This window comes from Ambystoma mexicanum, chromosome 5q, assembly GCF_040938575.1.
Source record: "Ambystoma mexicanum isolate Mex_15411 chromosome 5q, UKY_AmexF1_1, whole genome shotgun sequence".
In the NCBI taxonomy this organism is placed as follows: domain Eukaryota; kingdom Metazoa; phylum Chordata; class Amphibia; order Caudata; family Ambystomatidae; genus Ambystoma; species Ambystoma mexicanum.
This window is the reverse complement of record NC_090933.1, coordinates 281,259,065-281,284,747: the sequence shown is the minus strand read 5'-3', so window position 1 is coordinate 281,284,747 and position 25,683 is coordinate 281,259,065. Positions and strand designations below refer to the sequence as shown.

The following is a 25,683-nucleotide window of genomic DNA, read 5'->3' as shown; positions in this document are numbered from 1 at the left end:
CAATGAGTGTGATTGTTTGTATGCGAGGTTCTGGGGGCACTGGGGCAAGGCATGTTTTTTTTACTGGACAGCTATCATAGATGCCCAGTAAAAAAATGCCACACCTGTCCCCTGGGTCCCGAGCTCCTCACACATGCACACAATCAATGTGGTTATGTGGGTGTGCCAGGGACTGTCTCCTCAGGGGGCAGGGATGGAATTTTTACTGGACATCTATCATAGATGTCCAGTAAAAAAATACAATGCCTGTGCCCTGGGCCCCACATCACCAAACACACACACGCATCAAAGTGATTATGTGTGTATGCAAGGCGCTGCAAATACAGGGGGCAGATAAGGTATTTTTTACTAAACATCTATCATAGATGTCGAGTAAAACAATACCATCCTTGTCCCCTGGGCCCCACAGCACCTCAGGCAGAGATGATTTTGGCCAGAGGGGAGGGGGGTTGTGCAAGAGAGGCATTTTTAGAATGCCTTTGTTGTACAAACCTCCTACCCCACCCCCTCAAAATCATCTTGGAACAGCACAAATGCACACACACACTTACACAACACGGCTAGGGAACTTTAACTGTTAAAGGGAAACAGTGTTTTCCTTTGACAGTTAAGATCATTCCTTCAGCTGAAAGAACAGCTGAGGGAGTGCTCGTATTTCAATGGGCTGGCTCATCCATAATGGGAGAGAGGGGCCCATTATGGATGAGCTGCCCCTGCAGAGACGGAGCTGTGCAGCTGTGTGCTATAGAAAGCAGAGAAGGGACAATGTAATTTGGGATGTTAAGAACATTGTTGAAGTTGTGCAAAGCACAACTAGTAAGGGATAGAAACAGTGAAGATGTAAATACCGACACTGGTGTGGGTCATAAAACAGTGTCAGGATCTATCAGTTTTCAGGACATGATATTGTGTGCATACTCTTCAAGGGGCATCTTACCAATTGCTGATCGTACGACTCACTCAATACTAATTATCCCTTTGGAGCTCTGTTTTTCTCTCATTATTCATCCCAGCTCCTATCCGCGCCCACACCCTTACTTGTAACCACCTGGTTGTGTCACTTATGTACAGCACCCTTTGCTTTCCAGCTAGGTTTGCAATTTATCATTCCCATTCATACCTACATACATACACCCACCATGATATTGATGATGGTGTGGATGCTATAAATACAGTTGTGATGAGCCTGGCACAGTTTGTGTGTTTATGAGGTGATAACTAGGGCTAATAAAAAGAGTTGCGATGTTTACTGCTGCCATTTTGTGACTTTCCATATTAAGAACTATCTTAGAAGTGATAGGGAGATGGGCTTTAGGAAATATTAGCAGTGGTTTTAACATAGATTTTTCACTGAAGTCTAAAGTCTTGCATCCTTTTTTTAAGATTTTCATTAGTAAATTAAGAAGTAGAAAGATCTTCGTTGGTCTTACAGGGCATCACCTTGTATATCCTACCACCAATATCTGAGCAATTACACATAACTGGCTTGTACTTTCCAAACTTGTACTACTTCCTAAACTCCTAATGGAGGAGGCAAAGGTGGGCATGGGGGGGTATTGAAATATGGGATGAGTAACAGAAAATGAGGGGGCATATTCAAGTGGTATTTGAGAACAGTTAAACACTCCCAATGTGTCATACCATCCAACTCTCCGAAGTATTTCACAGAATTGTAATGTAGTGCTGCCCTCTCTTGTGGTCTTCAAGAAGAAGCTCCATGTGGAGTTGAAAATGTATTCTTTGACAGTTTGCTTCTAGGAAGTTCTTGTTGCAATATACATTGTTCCCGTTCATTTAGCCTTCAACTATCCATGTTTTATTGGTTGATGTAATGGATCTCATGGATCTGAAATCATTGAACATGACCATGGATTTTGTCAGGATCACATTCATGTTTAGATCCTTAAATATGGCCTTCCTCACTGTCTTCCACAATCATCTAGGTTATTGTAATTTCATAGCAAATTATGTACATCTACTTTTGTCTCAAACCAATGCCAACACTTGTTGTCCATTGTGCGACTAAGCTTGTGCAGTTTGGGTGATGTCCAATTGAGCCTCATGACAATATTTTGCTAGGTGTTGACCTGCCTCCTTGCCACTACTGAGTAAGGTCAGACACTCTTCCTCATGAATTGAATGGCCCAGCAGATATGCAAGATGAGATGAGCTTGAACAGAATGTGTTAAAAGTCTGGAAAAGTGTGTCATTTCCAAAACCTGTTTTTTTTTTCTCCAGTTTTAAGGTTGTGAAATATATCTCGTGGTTTAGTGAAATTTGGAAAAACAACCATTCATGATGATTAGAATAAATGGTGTCATTGTGACAGAAAGATATCATATCTTTCAGGAAGTGTTTATGTCCACTGGAAACTAAGCAATGTATTTGACCTTTAAGTAAATTGACCTATCAAAATATAAGGTTCACATTAGCATACAATTATTGTGTAATTTTTTACTGCACTATAAGTGTTGTCTAAAATGTAAGAAAAGCTGAGATATTCTTTTGTCAGCCTGTAAGACGGGTGATTAAAATAACATACTCACGGCTAGTTGTTATTTGTGCCTGTCTGTTGCACATCATGGATTCCCTCCCAGGGAGGCTGGCAACAGGATATTATCCTAAGAAATTGCACCCTTTAACAGATACATGAGGAGTTTATGGCCTCTAGTTCAGTTGGAACGGGATTGAAAATAATTACAAGTTATAGTCAGGGCAGATGGCTTTTAATATTATCCGAAATACTCCTCCATTGTAGTCAAAGCCGGCTTTCAGAGTATGTAAACACCAAGCACTGTCTTCAAGGATGCTGTCTTCAAGGATGCAATCCTGGTGCCATAAAAACCTCAGTAATTTTGGAAGTCAACAGGCATTAGCCAGCTGCCTTGGATTATTCAAGGCTAAAGGTCAGTGAATATTTGTAAAAAGCAAGCCGATTAACTTAGAATAATGGTCATTTGGAAAAATAAATATTTAGATGGGGTGCTATCTCTGCCCTGTTGAGGAGAACTGTTTCAATAACATACCAAAGAAATCTCAATGCATTTAAATTAACACAGAGCTCACTTGAAATATGTAAAAATGAAAGTAAGCCTTGCATTGTCATGTAAGCTCTGATTGATTTGTGCTTTTGATATATTGAAGATAAAAGAAAGCTCTCTCTGAATATTAAAACAGAGTTATATGTTGTAATTTTAGAAATTGCACAAAAATGGTAAAAACGTATAAAATCATCAGAAACTATCAGAATGCCAGCATGTAGTATATCAAAAATGTTTTCCTCGACATGCACAAACTATAACATAGGTTTCATAAAGTTAGCATAGATGGGTCATAAATTAGAACATAGCAACAACATTAGCTTCTTTTCAGAAATATTAAGTCCCCCCAACTTTTTAGTCATGTGAAAAGTAAACCACTCCTCCATACAAACCAGTGGTGGAGTTAGAGGGGAATATAATGCCCATAGGATAGATGAATGGATTATTGACGATGAGTTTGGGTGATGAAAATTAAGAGGTGGGTAAACTGGAGATTGGAGAAAAAAATGATTGATTTCAATGAGAAGGTGAATGCTGGTCCATTGAGAGAGGAAATCCAGAGCAGCCCATAGATGGATGTCCAGTCTGTGCAGGGGAATTGACTTCCAAGCAATAATGTCTGCCTGACTGAGTCCCTCGCTGGTTATCTCACAATCAGAAGTTGCATCTAAAAGGTCAACCAAAGAGATCCCTACCCATTCCCTGAAATTGTCCAATTTTAGTCAGGGTAAAATCTGGGAAGGGAAAAGGACTGGGAATACAAAAGGGTGCACTTAATAAATGTAACACCGTTGCTGATAAATGCATGCCCTGGATTTGCCCGTTTATATATCAAATACCAAGTGAGATACAGTTTCTTTTAGGCCCATTCCACTTTGTAATGAAAAACGACATTTAAAATTGAAAACATCTTGGATGCCCATTTAAAGTGAGATTGCCTTTGAAAGGTAATCATTCTCTGGGAAATAAGTAGTGGTTTGAATTGGTGCAGAGTCTCATCGGGTATGGGTATTGCCTGTAGTGACATCGCACAGTTAATGCCATCAAGGAGAGCCATAGTACAGTCTGGATTTTTGCGTGAGAAAATGTATGCTGAAATACTTAATTTGATTCATTTAGAAGTGTGTGAAGTGCCAATCCTCTACATGCGGCTCTCTGTCAATGTCTAGACAAAGTCAGGTGTAGTATGGGTGGAAGAGGGTTGTCAACCAAATATCTGTTATTGGAGAATAGTACATTTTCAGCCCAGAAAAAATAAAGAGACAAAAAGCCTTACATGCAGGCCCCTTCTAAAACTATTCATATTTCTCGATAGAAAGCAGTCCATTCATGTGTAAGGAAAACCATACATATGCACACACACACATACACACACACCTACTGAAAAATGAAAGAACAAATCCTAGTTTAATGAAAGTCACATATAGACATGTCTCTATAGCGAACAGATCCCACACATACAGGAAACAGTGCACATGTGGGTACAGAACCGAAAATATAGATTCCCTAGGACAGTATTTGCGAATGCAAATGTTCATGAGCCAATGCAAACAAATTGTCTTTTGCATGTAAATCCCTTAACACAAAGCCCTATTTTAGCCACGTCTTGCCTGTATGTAAGAGGTCAAGCAACCTCTACATAGCTAATATAGTCACTGCCTTTCATGTACTCAGGGGAGTTGGTGCATCGCTATTTCTGAAAGGATGTCAATTTCTCCAGCACCATACTTGTTTTGATGTTGGATAAAATCAAATGCTTTCACCTCATATGTCTCCTGTGAATGTTCTATTGAAGTGTACTAATGGTCATAGAGAAACCCATGCTAATTAGAATGTAAGTTCTTGCGAGAGAGGGGCGCCCGCTACCTTTGTTAAACTAGAATGTAAGTATGTTCAGCATTTATTACAATATAGCATATTTATTTGGAGATTGTTGTGAATGAAAGTGGATGCCTTTGTGGATTTATAAAAGAGAGATTGATATAGGCAAATCAAATTCTGTTTTATATAATCTTATGTATCCCATATTGTAGAGGGCTCAGGTTAAAGCTGAAGACCACCCAGCTGTCTAAAATGTATCTCATTCTTTTAAATACATTTTGATGTTTGAATCTCTCACTGTCTGTTCATTGCCCTGAATTGTGGGGTGTGATTTTGTAAGTGGGAACATTAGATTGGTGTCACATCTGCATGAGCCTTTATTAAAACATATACAAATATTCAACAATTCCTGCACTTGTCTTCAGACAGCAGTTCAGGTATAGACACAGATATTTCCAGATCTAAAAGTTACATATCACGTAGGATATATTTTATCTTTTTTGTGAATCTGCAACACTTCTGGAAAATTAGTCAAATATATGAATCGTTCTATTTAAATATTGATCAGATGAAAGTGCACTGTCCCTTTTCCTAAAATGTAATTCATGCATCTTAATGGAACCTAACCTTGAGTGCCCTCTGTCAATGTGAGCACGTGTATTCTATCACATCAAATTGCAGTAATATTTATGTGAGATATTATTTAGAAATTTCCTTCTCAATAATGGGGTCAGCAATTTAAAGCTGAGCCAAATAGTCTGTGCCACAGGAATCATTTGAGGTGATATCAGGATGTGGTGCCAACTGCTAAAATGGCTGCTTAAGCTTGGCACTTCTCCCAGGCAGATGATAAAATCTGTCCATTATCTCCTTCAGCCCTGGATAAGTATAGTCATCTTATCAGGACATTATATTTGATGATTAAGCTACCATTTTGACGCTTCTCCTGGTGTAGAACACTTCCAACAATGCACTCTCCTACAGCTTGAGACGGGCCAGTCTGAGTTCCACTTGTGGTTGGCCACTAATCATTTCACCCCAATATTTCTAATTTAGCAATTATCATTGAATGTCTTTGGAAGTATAGGCAACTATCTGAGGGCCATTAGCTCTCCCTTTCCAGACTGATGATCTGTCTGAGAGGCTCTCAATTATGCAAATTCTGAATTATCCAAAATGTGGATCATGTTTTTCGGCCAACAAATATTTGTGGTGCTTACTCTGAACAAACTCTTCGGGGGACCAAGCATGCACTAGGCTCATACAAGGAAAAAAAAACCATCTCCAGCACGTGACCCACTCACATTGGCAGCATGAAAAATAGATTTGAGCAAGGTCACGTTTTCTGTTAAAAACTCCTGTGCTAGATAATTATTTTTATTTTCATTCATTTCCACCACAAGACATTAAAAAAAAATGTATGGAGTAGGACTCTCTTGTGTTGTGTTTGCTCACATTGGAAATTTAAATGAAGAACTCTTGTGTGGTCTTAATGCTGATGCAGATCACTATTCATAACAATTTCAGTCCCAATTAATGTGTTCCCTAACGCTAACCATAAGCAGAAGCACACCCTATCCCTATAGAGTGTGCTGTCCCTAGGCTGGAGGTGGTTCACCGCCTATCAGATAGGAAAGAAGAAGGTAAAAAGACTAAACCTACAACTACAATGAATATTGAACAACTATTAAAAATAAGCTGGGATCCTGTCCCATTGCTAAGCGCACGGCTGGACAGTTCACATGGGACTCATCAATCGTTGGAGAAATACCATAATTTATTCACCCTCCGTGAAGTATGTTAATCCTGCGCATGAGGAATGATTCATTTACAAATGAGAGTTAAGACCCTAGAATCTCTTTATTTTTTCTTGTGATGTGAGTTTTATGAGATCTTCCTCATAATAAAGGTTTAAACATTTTTACAGTAAATGGATAATAACCAATCATGTGTCATCTAGACACTGGGCATTCACAGGTATTGTGTTTACTCTGTATCTCACAGATACCCCAGAGATATCAGTACATTTTCTGGTCGACCAGTTTCGATGACATTTTTATTATAGTCATATTCTTCAGTACCCATTTTTTTCCAATATGCAGCCAGTCATCTACCCATCAGACGAGGTGGTGCATCCAACCCACCCTGGGAAACAAATTCAAAAATGACAATTTGTTAGCCAAATTTCACGTCAGGAACTCGTTTTTTTTTTTTTCTAACAAGCACTAAATGCTAATATCACTCTTCAAAAACATTTTTATGTTTGTCTTCCTCCAATATGTTGCGCTCGTATCAGAAAGGCTCACTCTCTCCCCCTCACTTTTTACCTTTGTTAGGAGGAATTACTCATTATACTCCCCCACGGGGTCCCCCAACTTCTATGTTCGAATTTGAGCCCCTCAGATAGAAGAACATTTTCACATGCAGCATATTAGGCTACAGACCCGCTGCAGAGCCATGATGGATTCCAGGTGACTTTATTGCATTTAAGTTCATATATACACAACTCCAGTTACTTGTGGCGTATTTACATGCAAAGTAATGGGCATAAAGTGGTACAGTTTGGCAAGGTTTTAGATGAGGCAATAGTCAGGCATATGTCTTGCTCCTTGACACTTCCTTATGAAGTGCACAAGAATGTGCATGAAACGATCACATTTATGTTTTTAAACTGGAAGGCATGATTTATTTATTTTATTTATTTATTGGGTATTTATAATTAATGCACCTATACAGCAATGGGTGTTTCAAGGCGCAACAAGACAAAAATGTAAGGGGGTGGACCTAGGATGAGGAAACTCAGTCCTGCTAGGCCTTCTTTCATTCGGATTGTGCAAGTGCATGAACAAGAAGTGCGGGGGAGATGAGAGAGAGGGGTGCTGGCAGGGCGGAAGGGCCCACGGGTTATGCGAGTGCTAAGCAGAGGTCAGGTGGACAAGTGCCAGGGGAATGCAGAGAGTGCAGGGGAAAGAAGGTCCACATGCTATGTGCGAGGGACGGGCAGGAAGGGCTCAATGGGGTGCAGGCCCAGCCAGGCCCGTGTAGATTAGGGGGATTCAGGGGAGAGCAAGTGCAGGGGTAGACTGGTCAGGGAGGGTCTGGTGTCCTGTAAGAATATGAAGGAACTAGGCAGCCACTCAAAGAAGACAGCGGTGATAATTTGCAGGAGATGGGGAGAGGGAAGGAGAAAGAGAAAAGGAAGGTCTTGACAAGCTTCCGGAAATTAAGGTGATCCGGCTCAAGTCTGAGAGGGGCAGGGAGGCCATCGCAGAGGAAGGCACCGATGGAGTGGAGAGATCTACGCCTCACTCTCTGATGGAGAGAGTTGGATGTAGCGGGATACCAGGCCCCAGAAAGCCTTGTGGATGATGCAGAGGGTCTTGAACTTGATCCTTGCAGCAACCAGGAGCCAGTGGAGAGATTGTAAGGGTGGAGATATGTGGTCCCTGCGCTTAAGGCCAAGGATAATTCTTGCAGACCTATTCTGGATTAGTTGAAGGGGCGAAGGGGGTAGTAAGGCACATTAGGGATGCGGCTGTTGCAGGAGGAGGTCCAGCTGAAAGTGTGCCTTCTTGAGAAGGTCCGTGAAGTGAGGAGAGAAGGAGAAAGAGGAGTAGAAGATGACACCAATGTTTTTAGCCTCACAGGAGGGTGAGAGGAGAGTGCCCAATAAGTGTGGCCAGAGTATTGGAGAGAAGGAGGGAGCTGGCATCCCATTGATAAGGATCTCGGTCTTACTGGCATTAAGGCAGAGATCTTTAGCAGTGCACCATGCCTGAATATCATTCTCATGAATGGCTGATTTCTTTTACCTAATGAGTCCCTCAGCAGCTTTTCCGGATTTCTAGGATTTTTTTTTTCAACTGGTAAGAGTGTGAGCCTTTTTCCCACTCTGACATGTGTTTTGCTGTGTGTGTTTTCACTTTTTGTGTGATCTTGAGCACTGGAGCCTCACCTTCTCCATGGCCTCATATTTTCATGTGTGTTACACAACACCTTCAGTGCAGTGACACAGGGTTGTCTTTGAGACTTCCCACCGACTCCATTTTCTGGGGCTGACTACTGTACCCCAGAAAAAGGTAAAGTTGCCATTAACTTTACTTTAGTCACTTTACACCACAGAACCAGTACACCCCATCTTACATGGAGTATTGGAAAGGGTTAACTCTTATCACTTTTTGTCTGTGCCTCTTGGAGCATTGTTTCGCTCCCTTTACATTAAGACTTGGCTGGTGGCAGTGGTATCTACCCTAACTTTCCTACCGCAATTATATTATAGTAACGTGGTCATGTTTTAGGCTATTATATTAGCCTCGAACATAAACCTGCTTCACCAAATACATTCTATTTTGGCTCCAGCTGTGTTTATTCGCCATTTCTTTTTACTTAAGTATTTCACGTGTTTTTCTCTGCCAAACTGAGGATGACTCCTTTGTTCGCTGTATTTTCGCAGGCTTCTGTACAGAAGCCCTCCTTAAGGCGCCTGAAAGTCTAGGTAAGCAGGATGTGAGGGAAGGATCTTCGGACCCCTGCCATAGGTTCCCTTGGTAACCCAAGTCGCACTCCTGTTTGATTGGCTGAGGGGACTGTCCTTGCCAGGACAGCCACCCTGCTGTGTGATTGACAGCCAGGCTGTATGAATGGGGGAAAACTGCATAAAAAGCAGGTCTCTGGAACTGGAAAGGCAGAGTTACCACTGGAACGAAAGAACCAACGAGGAACTGGCAGAAGAGGACCCCTACAACGAATGAACCGCCCGGTGAAGCCCTGCTGCAGGTCTGAATCTTTAGAATACGACGACAGAGAAGATCCTCCAGGAAACTTCATCCTCTGAGCTGTTGGGACCAACGAGTTTGCCCAAACTGCAAGCCAGGACCCCTCCTCTAGTCAAATTTGCTGTACAGAGCTACAGTGGGCCGGATAGCCAGGAAGGTCGGACACTGCTTGGGTTTTAAGGAGCGCATCTTTTATTTGTTGCTTTGCTCTGCTGCTGGTTTCTTCCCTGGGTAGTGCAGGACCCTCCAGTCCTCCTACTTCTTGTCAGTCCGACAGTTGCTTCAGGAACCGTGAGCCTGCAAGAACTACCAGGAATGTCCGCCTCAGCTACAGCTCCCTCTCTGTTTTAAGGTACTGTGCAAATCCGGTTGTCCGTTTCGTTCAACCGCAGTGAAAGTGTTTGAAATCTTTCTCCAATTCGAGGGCTTGTCCTTCTCTTCTCTTTGAACTAACTTTTGTATCAACCAACCTCTTCCGGAAACCGTGCCACGAACTTTACTGCTATCTTGAACAAAAGACTTTTGACCCATTGACTTTGGCCATAAGCCTTTTCTACCTGATTCTATCTCTGTAGTTCCTCTTGTTCAATTGCCCTGAGTACTTACCTGTTTGTGTCATTTAATTTCTATGAACTTTGTCTTTCCCTCCCTTTTAAATTGCTGGAGTGCCATTTTGCTCCCACTTCATTTTGTGAGCTTAACTTGTCTGGAATTTAAGGGAAGTGGTGTGGTGTAATAAGAGTGTGATTTTTAGACTACTTATAATAGTACACTGTTAAACAACTGAAGAGTGAAATAAATGTATATTCTTTTGCTTGAAAACCTTGAGTCAGTGTTTGCCTGAATCATAGTAATTGCTGTCCTTTGTGTAACTATTTGATACTGCTCACTTACTCTTGAGATAAGGCTGGCTGCTCCGCTACTGCTACCACTTTAAAGTACAGGCGTGTACCAAAGGTGAAATTGTACTGTCACTTGTAGTCTTAATTTTGTGTGGTGTTCCCAAAGGGTACTGCATATACTTCTGCCTAACACACATAACAGTGGAAGTTAGGAGATAAGGCGGAGATCAAATGGGCTAGAGGTGCAAGGTAGATGATGAAAAGTCATGGCCAGATGATAGAGTCATGAGGGACACCCTAGGTGGTGAGTGAGATGGAGTAGAGAAAAGGGCCTAGTTGAGCCTGGGAAGGTTGGTCAGAGAGGAAGGAGGTCAACCAGTCCAGTGCCAGGTCCGCAATGACAAGGGTATCACAGAGCCAATTTATAAGGGTGGTATGATTGACCGTATCAAAGGCAGAGGAAAGGTTATGGATTCTAGATTTGAGAGCAAGTCTTCACGGTAGTTCAGGAGTGCAGTTTCCATGCCTCTGGCTGCTCTGAAGCTAGACTGGTGGTTGTGGAGACAACCAACAGATTCAGTGTGGTGGATAAGCTGTAGCATGGCCAGCTTCTCCAAGAGTTTGCCCAGGAAGGAGTTCATGGAGATAGGGTGGTAGTTAGCCAGACAAGAGGGGTCAGCAGCAGGCTTTTTGAGGAGAGGGTGCACAAGCGAGTGCTTGAGGAGTAGCAGGAAGGATGCAGTGGCAAAGGAGTGATTGCAGAAATCAGCCAAGGCTGGAGCAAGGGAGGCAATGTTGTCCTTGATGGTTCTGGAGGAGCAGGGGAGCACCTGTTTGGATGAGAAATTCATAGAGTGGACTTGTCTAGAGACCTCTTCAGGGGATATGGGAGAGAAAGAGGGCCAGGGAAGGAAGAGGAGAAATGGTGACTACAGTAGGGTTTCCACATTCCTTGTACATTTTGAGATGCTCAGCCGTGTTAATGGCCCCAAAGATGTGGGCTTTAATATAGGCCCACTTCATTCGAGTGTATGGATAGTTTGTATTTCATTTGGAGCATGACACAGGACAGTCTGTCAGAGGATTTGCTCGTAGCCTGCCACTTTAGCTCAGCAGCTATGAACGTGCGTATCAGAGATGGACCAGGTCTGATTCATACCAGGTGTTTTGCTTGGAGGCAGGCTTCATGCAGATCGTCATGACAGGGGCAAGGATGCCTAGAGTGTTAGGTTAGAGATGGAGAGTTGAAGGGCTGTTTCAGTGTGAGAGTCAGTGGCAGGAGTGGCAGGGGGAATGAAGGTGGTGGAAATATCAGCAACTGACACTTGCTTCATTGGACGAATGATGGAAATAGAGACTGGCTGTGTGGGTGAGTGCTTAGCCGGGGACCCAGGAGGTCCAGGTGAGAGGAAAGGAGAGCATGATTAGACCCGTACAGAGGTGTATTGACAGGGTTGAAAATGGTAATGTCTGCTGAGATGACAGCATCTGAGGCATGTCTGGCTGAGTGCCTCGGACCGCAGGGAAGAATGAAGGAGGAATTATAGTCACAGAGGTTGCAGAATAGCCCTGATGCTGCATCAGGGGAGTCAATGTGAATATTGAAATCGACGAGGAGGAGAAGCTTGGAGGTGGAGGCCAGGAGAGAAGAGGTGAGGTCAGAACACTTTGAGGGGAAGAGGGAGACCGTTTGAGGAGGCCTGTTGATGGTGGCCAGAGTCAGGGAGAGGATAGGAAACAAACCAAGCCTGTAGACAAGGAATTTGAAGGAGGAGTAGGACTGCATGAGTATGATAGTAGCAGGGACCCATTAATGAAAGATCAGGGCCACTTCACCCCCAGGCCAGTTAGGCATGTGCTTAGAGAGGATTTTGTAACCCTCCTGGAGGAGAGTGTCAAAAGTCATGACAGAGCGGGCCATGAATCACGTTTCGGTGAGAGTGAAGACACCAAGGTTGAGGTCTTCAAAGAGGTGGCAGATGTCAGAGGAGTGTTTGATGGCAGAGCGAGAGTTGAATGTAACTAAGTGGAGCTGGTTGCCTCTTTTGAAGGTCTTCCAAGGAGGGGTACAGGAATGTGGTACACCTGTCAGTGGTGGAAGAGGGGCCAGAGGGGTGGTAGAAAGAAGAGTGGCAGGAGAAGGGAGGAAGTTGATGAGAGATGGAAGACACCTATCAAGAAGGAGGAGGTTGATCTGAGAGCCCTGGACATAACAGTGCCATTTAGATAGCCATTAATGATGGCCCTAGAGGAACCAAGAGTACTTCCCAATGGGTGCCACCATTAATGGGTGTGGAAGAGAAAGGGGAGAACACAGAGACCAAATGGGGATTCCAAAGGTCCGGAGAGGGGATGACAAAGAGGATGTCAGTGACTGTCTGCCTGGGGAAGCATTGACATTTGTGTCAGCGGTGGGCAGGCCTGGATTGGAGACCAGGAGATCCTTCCTGAACTTTTTCCGTCAAGACTTCAAAAGAGAGATAGGCTAGGTGAGAAAGTAGCAGTTAGAGAAGATAGGGGAGATTGAAAACACCATGAAGGGGGAGCGCAGACTGGAGGCGGCCAGGCGAGGGAGAAAGGGAGAAACTGCAGTGCACAACGCCCAACTTCAACACAACAGCAATGCCACCATCTAGATTCAAGTGTCCAGGATAAAGGGAAAAAGCCTAGGTATCAGCATACAGTAGAAAAACAAAAACACCTAGATGCCCAGTCTCCTGGAAAGAGGGAAAAAGCCTAGATTTCAACATACAGCAGAAAAACAAACATAACACCTAGATGTGAGTTTTCTGGAAAAGGGTAAACACCTAGAAAGAGGTATAGAACGAGGAACACCTGAATTTCAAACAGACAGCAAATGAAAACACCCAGAGTTGACTATCCTAGATAGAGGGAAGAGAAAAAAAAACAGATTCGATTTTCCTAGATAGAGGGAAAAAAGCATGCATTTCAAACACACAACAAATACAAAACACACTAGATAGAGGGAAAAGCCTGGATGGCTAACTACGACAATTTGCCAAAATGCCAGATATGGATAACATACAACTGGGGCGACGTGCGGCAGACTGCAAGCTTAGCTAATAGGAGTAATAGGAGAGGAGGGACAGTTAAATAGGGAGCAATAATGGCTGTTTCCCGTGCCTGCCATGATTGATTGTTGCCCTGATATAGGTATACGTGTAACAAATATAGACCAATTTTCAACTAATGTGAATTTTTGAATCTCTGAGTTCCATTTTAGACTTTTAAGCCAAAAGGGAAACACTTGACGTTTCTAGCTGCACTGAACTGTTCACCCAGTGTTTTCTCGACAGGGAATTAATATACCTTCTGCGAGGTTATCTGGCCTGTTTAATTGGTCATAGGATAAAAGGCACTTTTTATTTAGATATGTATGTGTTTTGTTTCTTGTTGTTTATGTTTCTTTTTGAGAATCTACTTTTCTTTTTACTTTGCTTTTTATACCTTTTACTGTTCATGTTGTTACTGTACCACATTTCATGGATGCAAACTGAATAAAAACAAATTGAATGTATTGAATGAATTGTATTAGCATTTGAAAATAAATACACAAAAAACAATGTTCTGGTGTTCTAAATGTGTGTGTGTGTGTGTGTGTGTGTCTGTGTGTGTTACGATTTGAATGACAGTATAAGATACACATTGATTCGCCCCTTTAGCCATTTGAAATCAAAACTCACCAGCCGGTGTAACCTTCATTTTAGTCTTTATTGTGGGGAAGCAGAGATCCTCAGACGTCCCTTGAGCCCGTTTCATTTGTGTAAGCAGTCGAGAAATTGGTTTATGTACATTAACAAAAAAATTGTATTTCTCCTTTCCAAGGTAACTGAACTGCACAACGTCAAGAACATAACCAGGCTGCCTCGGGAGACAAAGAAGCATGCGGTGGCAATTATCTTTCATGATGAGACGTCAAAGACATTTGCCTGTGAGTCAGGTAAGCAATTACTAGCACATCTCCTGCCTGCAGGAGCCGGGCTGCGGCCGATACAATAGCCCAAGTGTATTGCGACACATCAGCAAGCCGCGAGCCTTTTCTCAGAAGAAATAGGCCAGGGATTTTTCAAGGAAGTCGAGCTGGAGGTATTGATTGTGTGCGCCTTTTTGGGGGGGTCTGTTTGTTTTTCATCGCTGTCCGGCTTTCGCCTCCAGATGTTTCAGCAACTCTTGAGCTGCTCAGCCACGTTTCCTGAGCAGCGCAAATGAGGCCGCCCCTGGGTGGTGTTAGAACACGCTTGTGATGCAGGTGTTGCCTTCTGCCCCCCTCCCCCCCGACACTGGGAGCATTTGCTAGGTCAATGCCAGCACATTCCAGGTGATAAACAATGCATAAAACATACATTCTCAAGGATTTAAAGAACTACTTCCGAAAAACGAACCTAGAGCCCGCTGGCTTGCAAGCATTGTAACACGTGTGTTCTCATACAGAATTAGAGATGGTTTGCTATGGCAGGGATCTGCAACCTGTGGCTCTGCATATGTTTTGGACTACAACACCCTTGATCCCTCGCCACTGACTATGCTGAGTAAGAAAGTCTCAGGAGGATAGCCCAGGGGCAACGTGCTCGCCACGGAAGCAAGACGACACGGTACAACACAGCTTCGATCCCCGGCTCCACTCTTAGATACCTCTGGGTATTAAGCACGTTATAAATAACCAATTACAAAGACTGACAGGAGTTGTAAATAAAACATCTGGAGAGCCAAAGATTGAAGACCCCTGAGCTAGGGTGATATATATCACTGAGGTACTTACTCCCTGTGACATCTGGTAAAGACCAAGAGAGGCAGTGGAGTTGTCTATGTTGTCATTTGCAATACTTTGTTGGACAATTCTATGTTGGGTTTGGTCTCTATCAAGCTCCCTCTGATTTTGCCCTACGCCAGTCGCTAAAAAAGAAATCTAAAAAAGTACCTGGTTGTGAAAACGGCCTGACCTCCTACTGTTATGCCATGGCAGTTGAGTATGCATTCCAAAATGCCCTCCAAATAGATCACAGGAGGAGGATGAAGTATTCAGACTGCAAACAATTGCTAAGTGCTGTGTAGGCAAAACGTCTCTAGGTTATCATCCCTTAATCATTTGATCATCTGTTGAGCTATGCTTTGGTGCCACATGCTGCTCTTGTTTCTCTTCCATATATCATTGCATCAGTGAGGGGTGAATATGTTTGTGAATTGGCCCCAACGGACCGAAAAAAAACGAAGGTGATTGATTCTAGTTAGATGGTGCCTCTGGGTGTGTTTTATTTCTAATTGATTAAGAGAACCGAGGTTGTTTGTATTGTGTTAAATCTGAAAGATAAGCACCTGTTACATTCAACACATAAAGCATTGTGAATCAGTACTATTAGTGCTTTCAGCCATTTCATGTCCCACCATGCATTCAAAAGTCAATAAATCACAGATTATATTTAGCTGCTAGTTTTTTATTTGATTCATATTGCACAATCACTTTTTTAGATTGAAAAACCATAGGGAGTAAAACACATGTGAGCTTTTCTCCACTACACTATCACCTAACAGAGTAGAAAAGTATCTTCATACAAGAAAGTAAGTGGATTTTACTGATGGGTATTATTGTCATCCTCTGTAATCCTTGTACATCTAGCAGACATTTTGTGTTTTTGTTGGTGACATTGAAATGGCCCATTTCGTTATGTATTATATTGTACAAGTGCCAAAGCCTGTGTACACAGGCCAACGTGCATAAGGAAATGACAGTAGGGCCACTATATATTTCCTAAGGCAACAGCTCCCTCTAGCAGTGACAACAGGCGAAGCAGGCAGTCTCTACTGCGCATGACTGCATCGGACAAACATGCATCAGGCCTTTTATTATATAGGATTGGGCCTCCATCCATGTGGAGGTGATATGGCACAACTACCTGTGAGCATCTCAGCGCGCAAAAGATAATAATCAGCTGGTGAAGAGAAAAATAAAAGAAAGAAAGCCCAAGTAGAAACCATAATCTGGAGAAGTGAGTTTACATGTGTGGCTTCAATCAGGTGTTTATAATAAATGCGTTTTAATTTGTCTCATAAACCTGTAGAGGCAAATAAGGCAATGCAATTCAGTAGGTGGAGAAATGCACAGTCTGTCTGCCACCCATGCAACCCAGCGCTCTTGAGCAGCGTAGACAATCAATATTCATGGTCTTCCGGGTGGAAGCTCTTTTAGGACGCACTGATACATGCCATTTTAAATGTTGTTCAATATATTCTGGCTTGCAGCCATATAAGGTTTAATGCACGATGGTAAGACGTTTAAATGCAAGTTTAGCTTTCACATGGAGCTAAAGCAGTTGTTTTAGAATCAGTATAATGTGAACATGCTTAGGGCTAATTGTTACTATTCTGGCAGATGTATTTTGTAGTCATTGTAAACGGTCGATTGATGTATCTGTAGCTCCCACATACAAGGTATTACAATAGTCCAATTTAGCCACTAGTATTGCACTTGCAACAGTGGTGCAATGTATAGTGAATATGTATGGTCTAATTTGCTTGAGAATCAATAGGTGGTAATTTAAGAGCATAAGATCTTCTTAACTTGTGAGGCCATGGATAGTGAAGAATTAAGGGTAAAGCATAATGTCTTTACACATAGTGCAGATTTAATGACATGACCTGAAAGGGTAAATTCCGCTTACAACTGATGGGTTTTCTTAAGGGAAGTGATAGACTAACCAATAGAATTTCATTTTTTTTCTTATACAAGCTAAGCCAGTTCTCAGACATCCGGTGCTCAACCAGTTGAAAGACTAATAGAATCCTTTTTTGATTCAATATGGTATTCCCACCCAAATTAGATGTATTCTGCATATCATCAGCATAGTTTTGAAATTCCACTCCCAGATTAAATTGGGGATCAAGGAGTGGCTGTGACAAACTGGATTCTGCCTCGCAGGAGTACAAGGATGAGTAGGGGTAACATGGCTCACTCAGTCCCCACACTTTTACAAACCAAAACAGGGACAATCAAGAGATACTAATCTTCGGAAAACCATTCCACACATTTCTCATTCACTGCTGCAAATGTATGCATATTTTACATGTCCGCAATATCCATATTAATAAAGTCACTTTCAGGTTGCAGATATTAAAGCTGTGTTGGTTGCACTAGGCAGTGACAAATCGACATCCCGAAAATGTTGGTTAGGGCCCCTAGATAACCCTGGGCAAACGTTCTCGAAAGTGATTCAAAGGCTAGATTCCATAGGTTTGCAGCTTGCCGCTGATATTTCTTCCAGCCTAAATCTCCTTTAAGAGCTTTAAATTGTCAGGGAAGTGTGGAAGAAGTTTAGACTGACATATGAGGAAAACCATAAACACAGTAAGTTAAAAGGCTTTAGGAAGGAGGAGAAGGGGAAAGGGCAAGGTTGTGGTGAAGCTGTCTGTGGTGGTTGACAAACAGGAATGGACTCCTCTCCTATTTGGTTAACATTCACAAATGTAACAGATTTAATGACACGGCACACTCCAGCCAGGGACTTCCGCTGACACTGAAGGTGGCATACAATAAAAAACGGCTTTTTGATTTTTATTTGGACCATTGATTCTTTCTTGAGAAGGCCCCCAACCCGTCTCACACACACCTTAACAAATCCCCCGTGTTGCAATGGACCACGAACCAGGCCGGTGTGTAACAATGACATATTTATTTATTTTTAAAATTCAAATGAAAAATCAGAGCAAAACAAACAGCAGCCACCACGGTGTGGCAATACAAATGCAAAGTCTTAGAATAAAGTTAATTCAACTTTTTAACATAAGATACCTACACCTTTAAAAGAAATTGAAACAAAACCACTTTTCTTAACAATCACAGATGGCACATAGGTTAAGCACTCCCCCTACAACACTCTCCCAAACACCTGCTGACTAAATTATTTGTGGATGGAAAGCATTGGCAAGGAGTCAGAAAGAAGAGGGAAAAATCGTTTTTTAAATGTAACCCGCCACCCCCAGAATGAGAGGTCAAAAACTAAATGAAAACCCTAAAAATTAGCAAAATGGCATACTCAGATTTTATTGTTTACTTATAGATCAGTTTACACTTGCGGTAGGATAGCTGGGACAGAAATTTGTGTGGCTGCAATATCAGTGATGGCTTGTTTGTATAGGTAGGCTGAGTGCTGGAAGGTTGCTTTGTTAGCAGGAGTAGGATTTTTCCTCCAGAGATGGTCAAGGGCATGATTCTTTTTGTGGAAGAAGGCTAGGTCCTTAGTGAACCAATGTTGTTGTTTTTTGCGGGAGGTGGTTTTAAAGGGTGCATGTTTGACAAGAATAGAGAACAGAGCGGAATTGTAGGAGGCTAAGATCACTTCGGGGGAGAGTTATTTGGGATAGGTTTAAGGGAGTCTAGGTTGGAGGGGGTTGCAGTTCAACTGTGAGCTTCTGGGTGTGTCTGGAGGTGATGCAAGGGGTTCACTGCTGGTGGGGGTCTTTTTGGTGGTGGTGGTGAAGGTGAAAGGGATCAGAGAATGGTCGGACCAGGGACTGGGTAGAGGTGGGGATACTTGGAAGGGGGAGTTGCATTGGAGAATTCCATCAACGATTGTTCAATTTTTGGGTTGGAGACTGAACTAGTTGGGTTAAGTTCATCTCCTCCAGGGTGGATGGGAGGGGGTAGCCTTGAGGTCTAAGGGAGTGCAGGGGAGATGAGGAAAGGGATGTCAGTTTCAGGAGTGCCAGAGTGGGGGGGTTGGCGGTAGAGGAGATGTAGGTTGGTGGCGGATTGGGGGGAGGATATGAGTTTAGTCAGAAGGATTTTGTAGCAAGGTAATTGCTGTAAAGGAGAGGCCCTGATGGGGGTGGCGGTTTTGTATATAAATGTTACACAAGCCCCTAGGCCAAATGGGGGATCAACTCGCAATATGAAGTATCCCATGGGTAAGGCGAAAGAGAGGAGGGGGCCGGCAGCGTCATGTAGCCAGGTTTCAGTCAGGGCTAGTTTCTAGTAGCAAGTCATGGATGTCAGGGGCATGGGCACAGATGGAGAGAGCATTGATTAGAGCACAGAAGAGGGTGGTGGTGGGTGAGGATGGGTTTAGTGGGGGTGTCAGTCAGGAGGGATGCAGATGTGGATGGTAGGTGGTGAAGTTGAAAGGTTGTGCTTGAGAATGTGAGGCTGATTGGGGTTGCATTTGGGGGATGGGGCTGTGAGTTCTGAAGCAAAGTCTGTGAAGGCGTGCAGCACCCAAGCATGAGGTGGGTGGATCTGGTGTTGTGAGTGGTGATGCTGGGTGTTTGCATTCTGGTTGTGAAAGGTTTAACATGAGGGAGTGATTTTTTTAGTTGAAGGGTTAACTTGAGAGTATTAGGTAGGGCTAGAAATGCGGGGATTACTGTTAGAGAATGGGCATTACCCGTTGTAAAGGCTGATTGCCTTGTGGTTGGGCAAGGCAAGGGGAGCATGGTAAGTAGAGAGTGCCGGTCTTTGAGGAATGGAGAGTGGGGTGCGTGAGGATGGAGATGGCGAAGATGAGAATGTGTGCTAGGGGTATACCTGTAGGTGTGCTGTGTTTGGGCAGGGCTATGAATGAGCATTGTGAGGCCTCCTGGTGGCAGTCAGAATAAAGGCAGTAGAATCCTTGAAGGACATGAGCGTTGAATACACAATCAGGGCCAGTCAATGTAACAGTTGAGTGTTTGTGTGTGCATGTAAGTGATGGAGCATGAGAAGAGGTGCATGGGACAGGCAGTGGCTTGTACGAGGGTTCGATGTGTGTGGTGGCTACAGGGGGAGGCAGGTGCAGTGCTGGCTGCAGGGATTGCAGTTCAGGGATTATGAGAGTGAATGGGCTGTTTTGTTGTTTCCAGCCTGGTGGCTTTCGCTGCGGGATTGCTCGTCGGTTAAAGCCAGTGGAAGAATGGATGTGTGAGCAGGAGGCTGGCCTCTGCAGGGATCGCCCGGTTGTAGGATGTGGAGTGAGCATGGTTCCGGTGAGGGAGCAGAGGCGTGATTCGGCATAGATTCCCTGGAGACTGCGAGCATGTGCACAGGTAAGTCAGCTTGAATGTCAGAGGTGAGAGTTATAGTGTTGCTGAGCTTACGGCTGATATTTTGATAAAGTGCATGTTGTAGGGAAGGCAGAGGTGAGCAGCAAGGTTGTGTTAACCACGTGGGGTGAGGCACCAAAAGTGGATAAATGGCTAGGTGAATGTCGAATCAGGGTGGTGTAGGACAAGTGTGTGTGTGTGTGCAGACTGCCTAACATTGTTGTTTTCTGGAATGTTCATGCTGGTTGGCAGACTGATTGATGGCATGAATTGTAGGGCGGGTGAGGAAGGGGGAAGACTGGGAGGCTCAGTGGTGAAGGCTGCTCATAGGAAAATGCTTTGCGGGGGCATGCTAATAAACTCTTTGAAATTAACATGGACGTTCCAACAGGGCATGACCACGTGTTAGTCATAAGAGCTGTGATTGATAGTGGATGTAGCACGGTAGTCATGCCGAGCGTTAGAAAATGGCAGGGTGCGAGTAGGGGCACATTCAGAGAGCACATACGTTTGGGGCATTTCAGTTGCAGTTAATACATTTTGAAAAGGAGCATCATTAGAATCAAGTATAAAAGTTGGGGCAATTCCTTGCAAAATAGAATTTTTCAGTGCAGTATTGGAGGTGCATGAGGTAGTGGCTGCATACAAACAAGTGAAGTCAATACCAAATAATAAGTACATGAGGCAAAGGTTATAGCCAAGTTGGGTTTGTACCCAGGGTTCATGGCTGGTAACGGACAGTACCTATTGCGCAGCATGGCCATCCTCACTTGAGACCGACAGAGACTGGATCAGAAAGTGGCTTTGGTTGTTAGACTTTGGTAGGGGGCGGCTTCACCTCCCAGCGCAGGGGGTTGGCTCCTTCAAATGCAGATTGCACTAAATCAGGGTGCTGCAGGCCCAGGGAAGCCTGGGTGCCAGGTATACATTCAGGCATAGCGGCATCCATCTTGGGTGTTGCTGTAGCTGTTGTGGTAGTTGTAGAAAATTCAGATTCTCTGCATCGGGTTGCAGGACTGCAGGGGTTCTGCCTGTTGGGGAAGGTGACCTGTCCCACCATGAGACCAGCAGAGACTGGATCAGACAGCGGCCTTGGTTGTTGGCCTTAGGTGGGGGTCGGGTTCACCTGCTGGTCGAGGGGGTTGGCTCCTTCAAATGCGGATTGCAACCAATCAGAGTGACTCAAAGATGCTAGGAACATGGCCAGCCATGAGGATGATTGATGAGCATGTGAATAAAAAGTATAGTCCCAATCAGTTTGATAAAAGATCCTCCATAGCTCAATTAAGGTACACTCCCTCAATATCCTAGCTAGGGCATGCAAGTTACGAGTATCTGCGTTAGTAGGATGAGATGTTTTGTCTAGCTGTGCATCCAAAATACAATTAATGTCCCCTCTTAACACCACCTCCCCTTTCGCAGAACCTTCATAACACTGGGAGAAGATTTGTAAACACGGCATCCTGTTGCACAGTGGGTGCATATGTCTACCCCAGCAGGTACACATGCCCACACATCCAGTCTTTCACCAACAAGAACTAGCCTTCCGGATATCTCAATATTTCCATTTTAGTCAATTGTACCATAGCGCTAACACTTCTAGTTTTTGAAACCCCACATGCAGAATATTTCAAGTTGGTGTGTTTGCGCACTAGATGCCTTGTATCCATCTGAAGCAGATGGGTTACCTTCAGGAACACCACTGCAGTGTCTAGCTCATGTAAGCGTCTTTTAATAGATTTCTGTTTGAATGGGGAGTTTATGGGGAGTTTAACCCTTGCACATTGAGGTTGATGAATTTCAACTTATTCTCTCTTTTCGGGCAAAACCAACAGTAAAACATCAAATGAACAGCATGGTTGCTTCTTGGGTCTCTGCCTCCTCCATCTGTCTGGTGGTGATCCCCCATCCTCATTATCGGTTTTAGGATCCAGATGCCCCATCTTCAATTCTTCTCCCCACAAATCCTAAGCTTCTTCAGGTTTTGAGATTGCCCTCGCTTTTCCATCCCATTCAAATAAAGTTTGAAGGAGAACCCCCATCAGTATCAGATATTATTTAAGTTCAGCTGTAGAGACCATCGTGCTCAACCTCTCCTCAGTTCTCCCATGCACATGAACTTGAGCAACTGCCTACTGTAAAGATTTCTTCATTTTGTGGAGTCTGGAATAGGGTCTTTACATCCCCATCCCAAGAGGCCTTATGTTTAGGCACATTCTTAGACATGACACTCTCTACCTCATGCTCTCCCCTCCTGTGTTAGAGCTCAAGAGCTGCACATCTCCGGGGACAGACCACCTTGATTATGATGGTAGGAGATTTTATTCGAGAGTCGGTTATTTAGAGGAAAAAGGGAGTAGGCCTTACAAGGCAAAAACACCCTCGAAACTGCATTCCTCCAACTGGTCTCTTACAGACTTGTCCCATTTCACTACCTCAAATTGCCACGGTCAATCTTGCTGTCTATCTCAAATAGATGCATTGTACATAATTCACAACAAAACAAGGATCTGCATATTTGGAGGAGTTTAGAAATTCCACTCATTAACTTAAGCTAGATGCTAAATGGTAATCAATAACATTTGGTTCAGAGAAAGAGTTACTTGAACTTGTGATGATTGCAGGCTCCCGCACCTCCCTTATTATGTTTTTTGGCAGACTGTCAAATGCATTAAACCTTAGTCTAATATGCTCAAGTGCTATGCTCAGGGAGGGGACTGCTGGGACCTTTGCCCATCAGAGCAAAGCCCATTTACGGCAGTGCATGGTGTTTGTCAGGCATTCATGTGAAGTCAGGGTTGGTGCTGGAATCCCTGCTCGTTTCTCCCTGTCGCCTACCCTGCAGCCTCCCACAAGCCTCAAACCCCTTTTAAACAGTGCACAATGCCATAAACTGAAGTGAACTTGCCCCCGCTCCCATCAGCCACCACTTATTTATAAACATTACACATCTACTCATTAAGTTTTATTAAACATCTTGGCATCTGGCATTTAGGCAAATTGTCCTCTACAGAACAGTAAGTTATGCCAATCACTTTGTTCATTGAGATCCCTGATGCGTGTCTTATTACAGAGTATCTATTCTTGTTAATGTTTGGGGAGTCTATTCAGGTTAGATGCACAATGTTCATCAAGGTCTGTAACTTCCAATACTAACTAAAAAGGTCACTAACAATATGTTCTTTGGTTCACATTATGTGCAACCAAAGGGACTTACATGTGGAGAAGCCATATGTGTGATCAGTGCCCCCAAAACCTCAACGTTTAGAGGGCAATTTGTCATCCCATTATATCACTGGCTAAGACTGTGAAACTGTTGGAGGTCTCTGCAGGAGCAGCATTACTGGACACATACTGGAGACACACCCTCTGACCTCCTTACCAAAGGAATTCACATACCATAATGCTCTGACTTTTTGAGATGGTATTTCTCAGACTTTACAGGTAAATTAAATTCCCCTGGTCTCTGAAGAAGATAAGACTGCCACAATATGCTTTTGAAAATATGTGAAAAGGTAGGATGTTAAAATGATACTTGAACTTAGATGCGCTGAATGAACTCCCCATCCCAGTACATTGACGTGCAAGCTGCTGGGGACTGGTTCGATCTAGGCATTGCACAATGTGTCTCCCAGAAGGTGGAAGAAGTTGTATGCAACAGGTTTGCTGCAATACCATTATGCAATATCAGACACACAACACCAGGGCAACAGATAAAAACACTGGTGCAAATATCTCATACACCTCTGTATAAGAATGCTGAGAATCTTACATTCAGTGGGTATCCTGAACAAATGTTATTTCAAGTTTCATAAGATCAAACCCTGAATACATGCCAGGACCTGTCAGACCGGCAAAGCTTTAACAGACATAAATGCGCAACTCACGAAGCAAGAAAAGGATGGTTCCCAAACTCACACAGTAAAGAAATGGAGCATCTGCAAACCCATCGGTTGAGTGTAGATTGTGCAAGAGTCCAAACTGTGCCTTACTGTGGCCGAATGATACCACAAAAGCTTGAACATGCACAGACAAGTTTCCAAGATGGCGGTGTAGGGATATATGGCAGTAATTTTAAAAGCAGCCAGCAAAATGGGTGCGGTTGACAGTGTTTTCAATAGAAGCAGCAAGTACAATGGGTGCAAATGGGAGCAGCAGATTAAGTAGTGCAGGTGAAGGCATAAAAATAAAATGATGACAGTGTATTAGGCCTTCAATGGCAAAGCAGAATGTTTGCAAAAAGACAGTGGATTAAAAGTGCATTTTACATACGAAACTATGAGAATTTCCATCCGTGTAAAGTTGCATTGAGAAAATAACCCATATTAACTATCTATCCTACTTAATAAAACCTCTTAACTAATTAGCTCTTCTGGTTAACATTGCAATGCAATGACAGTAAACACGGAAGGAAATTCTGTCTTATTTTCCTCTCTCTTTTCACTCCATGGAAAGAGATGCACGGTAAAACTAAAATTAACTGTCTTCTTGTGCATTCTGAAGCCTCTTTGTGCAGGAAATAAGTTGATACATACATGCTCTCATGAATGATTGGACAGTGGAATCAGGAGCCTAGGAGTTGATGAGATATGTCAGAGAAGAGGCAGCTCTGCTCTTGATTGACAGGCAGATTTATTAAATAGGGGATGAACTGAAGTGCTGTGCTCTCTTCTTTCCTGTGCTTCTGCTGGGGGCTACTGCTTTGCTTCCGGCTGCCGAGGGGATTCAAAGGCCGCAGTCCTAGTCTGCTTGGGAGACCAAGGCCACTTCTCGGGAGTGCCAGTGATTGTGTGGGACTTGGGAAGGCTTCATCACAGACAGGCAGGAGGAAAAATGGGTTGCGTGATAAGACACAGCTACTTCAAGTCATTATGTAATGTAGGATTATTTAGCGTGTTTTTGGAGTGCAGCGCCACTGCATGGGATCAAGGTATTGCTATGATGCAATTGTTTCAAGCCATGTGTTGCCAGTGTAACATATGGACATGTAAATGGAGACAGAATACACAGGTCAAAAACAAACAATTTTCTCATTTAAAAGCACATTTCTTTTTCTCTTTTCTCGCCTGAAATGCCTCTGTTGCAGGACGCACATTAGATAATCAATGAACTAATACACCTAACAAATACTAATCACTAATAATAATCAAATAACATCATAATGTGTTCTTCAGT

General features: G+C 43.3%; 1 protein-coding gene across 1 annotated transcript in view; it reads left to right on the top strand.

Moving 5' to 3' along the window:
* The window catches only part of DOK6 (docking protein 6), a 2,936,428-nt gene that overhangs the window by 1,121,018 nt on the left and 1,789,727 nt on the right, over positions 1-25,683 (top strand). The window contains exon 3 of the mRNA XM_069620782.1: positions 14,326-14,440. Within this exon, the coding sequence (XP_069476883.1) occupies positions 14,326-14,440 (115 nt within the window). The remainder of the gene's footprint in view (positions 1-14,325; positions 14,441-25,683) is intronic.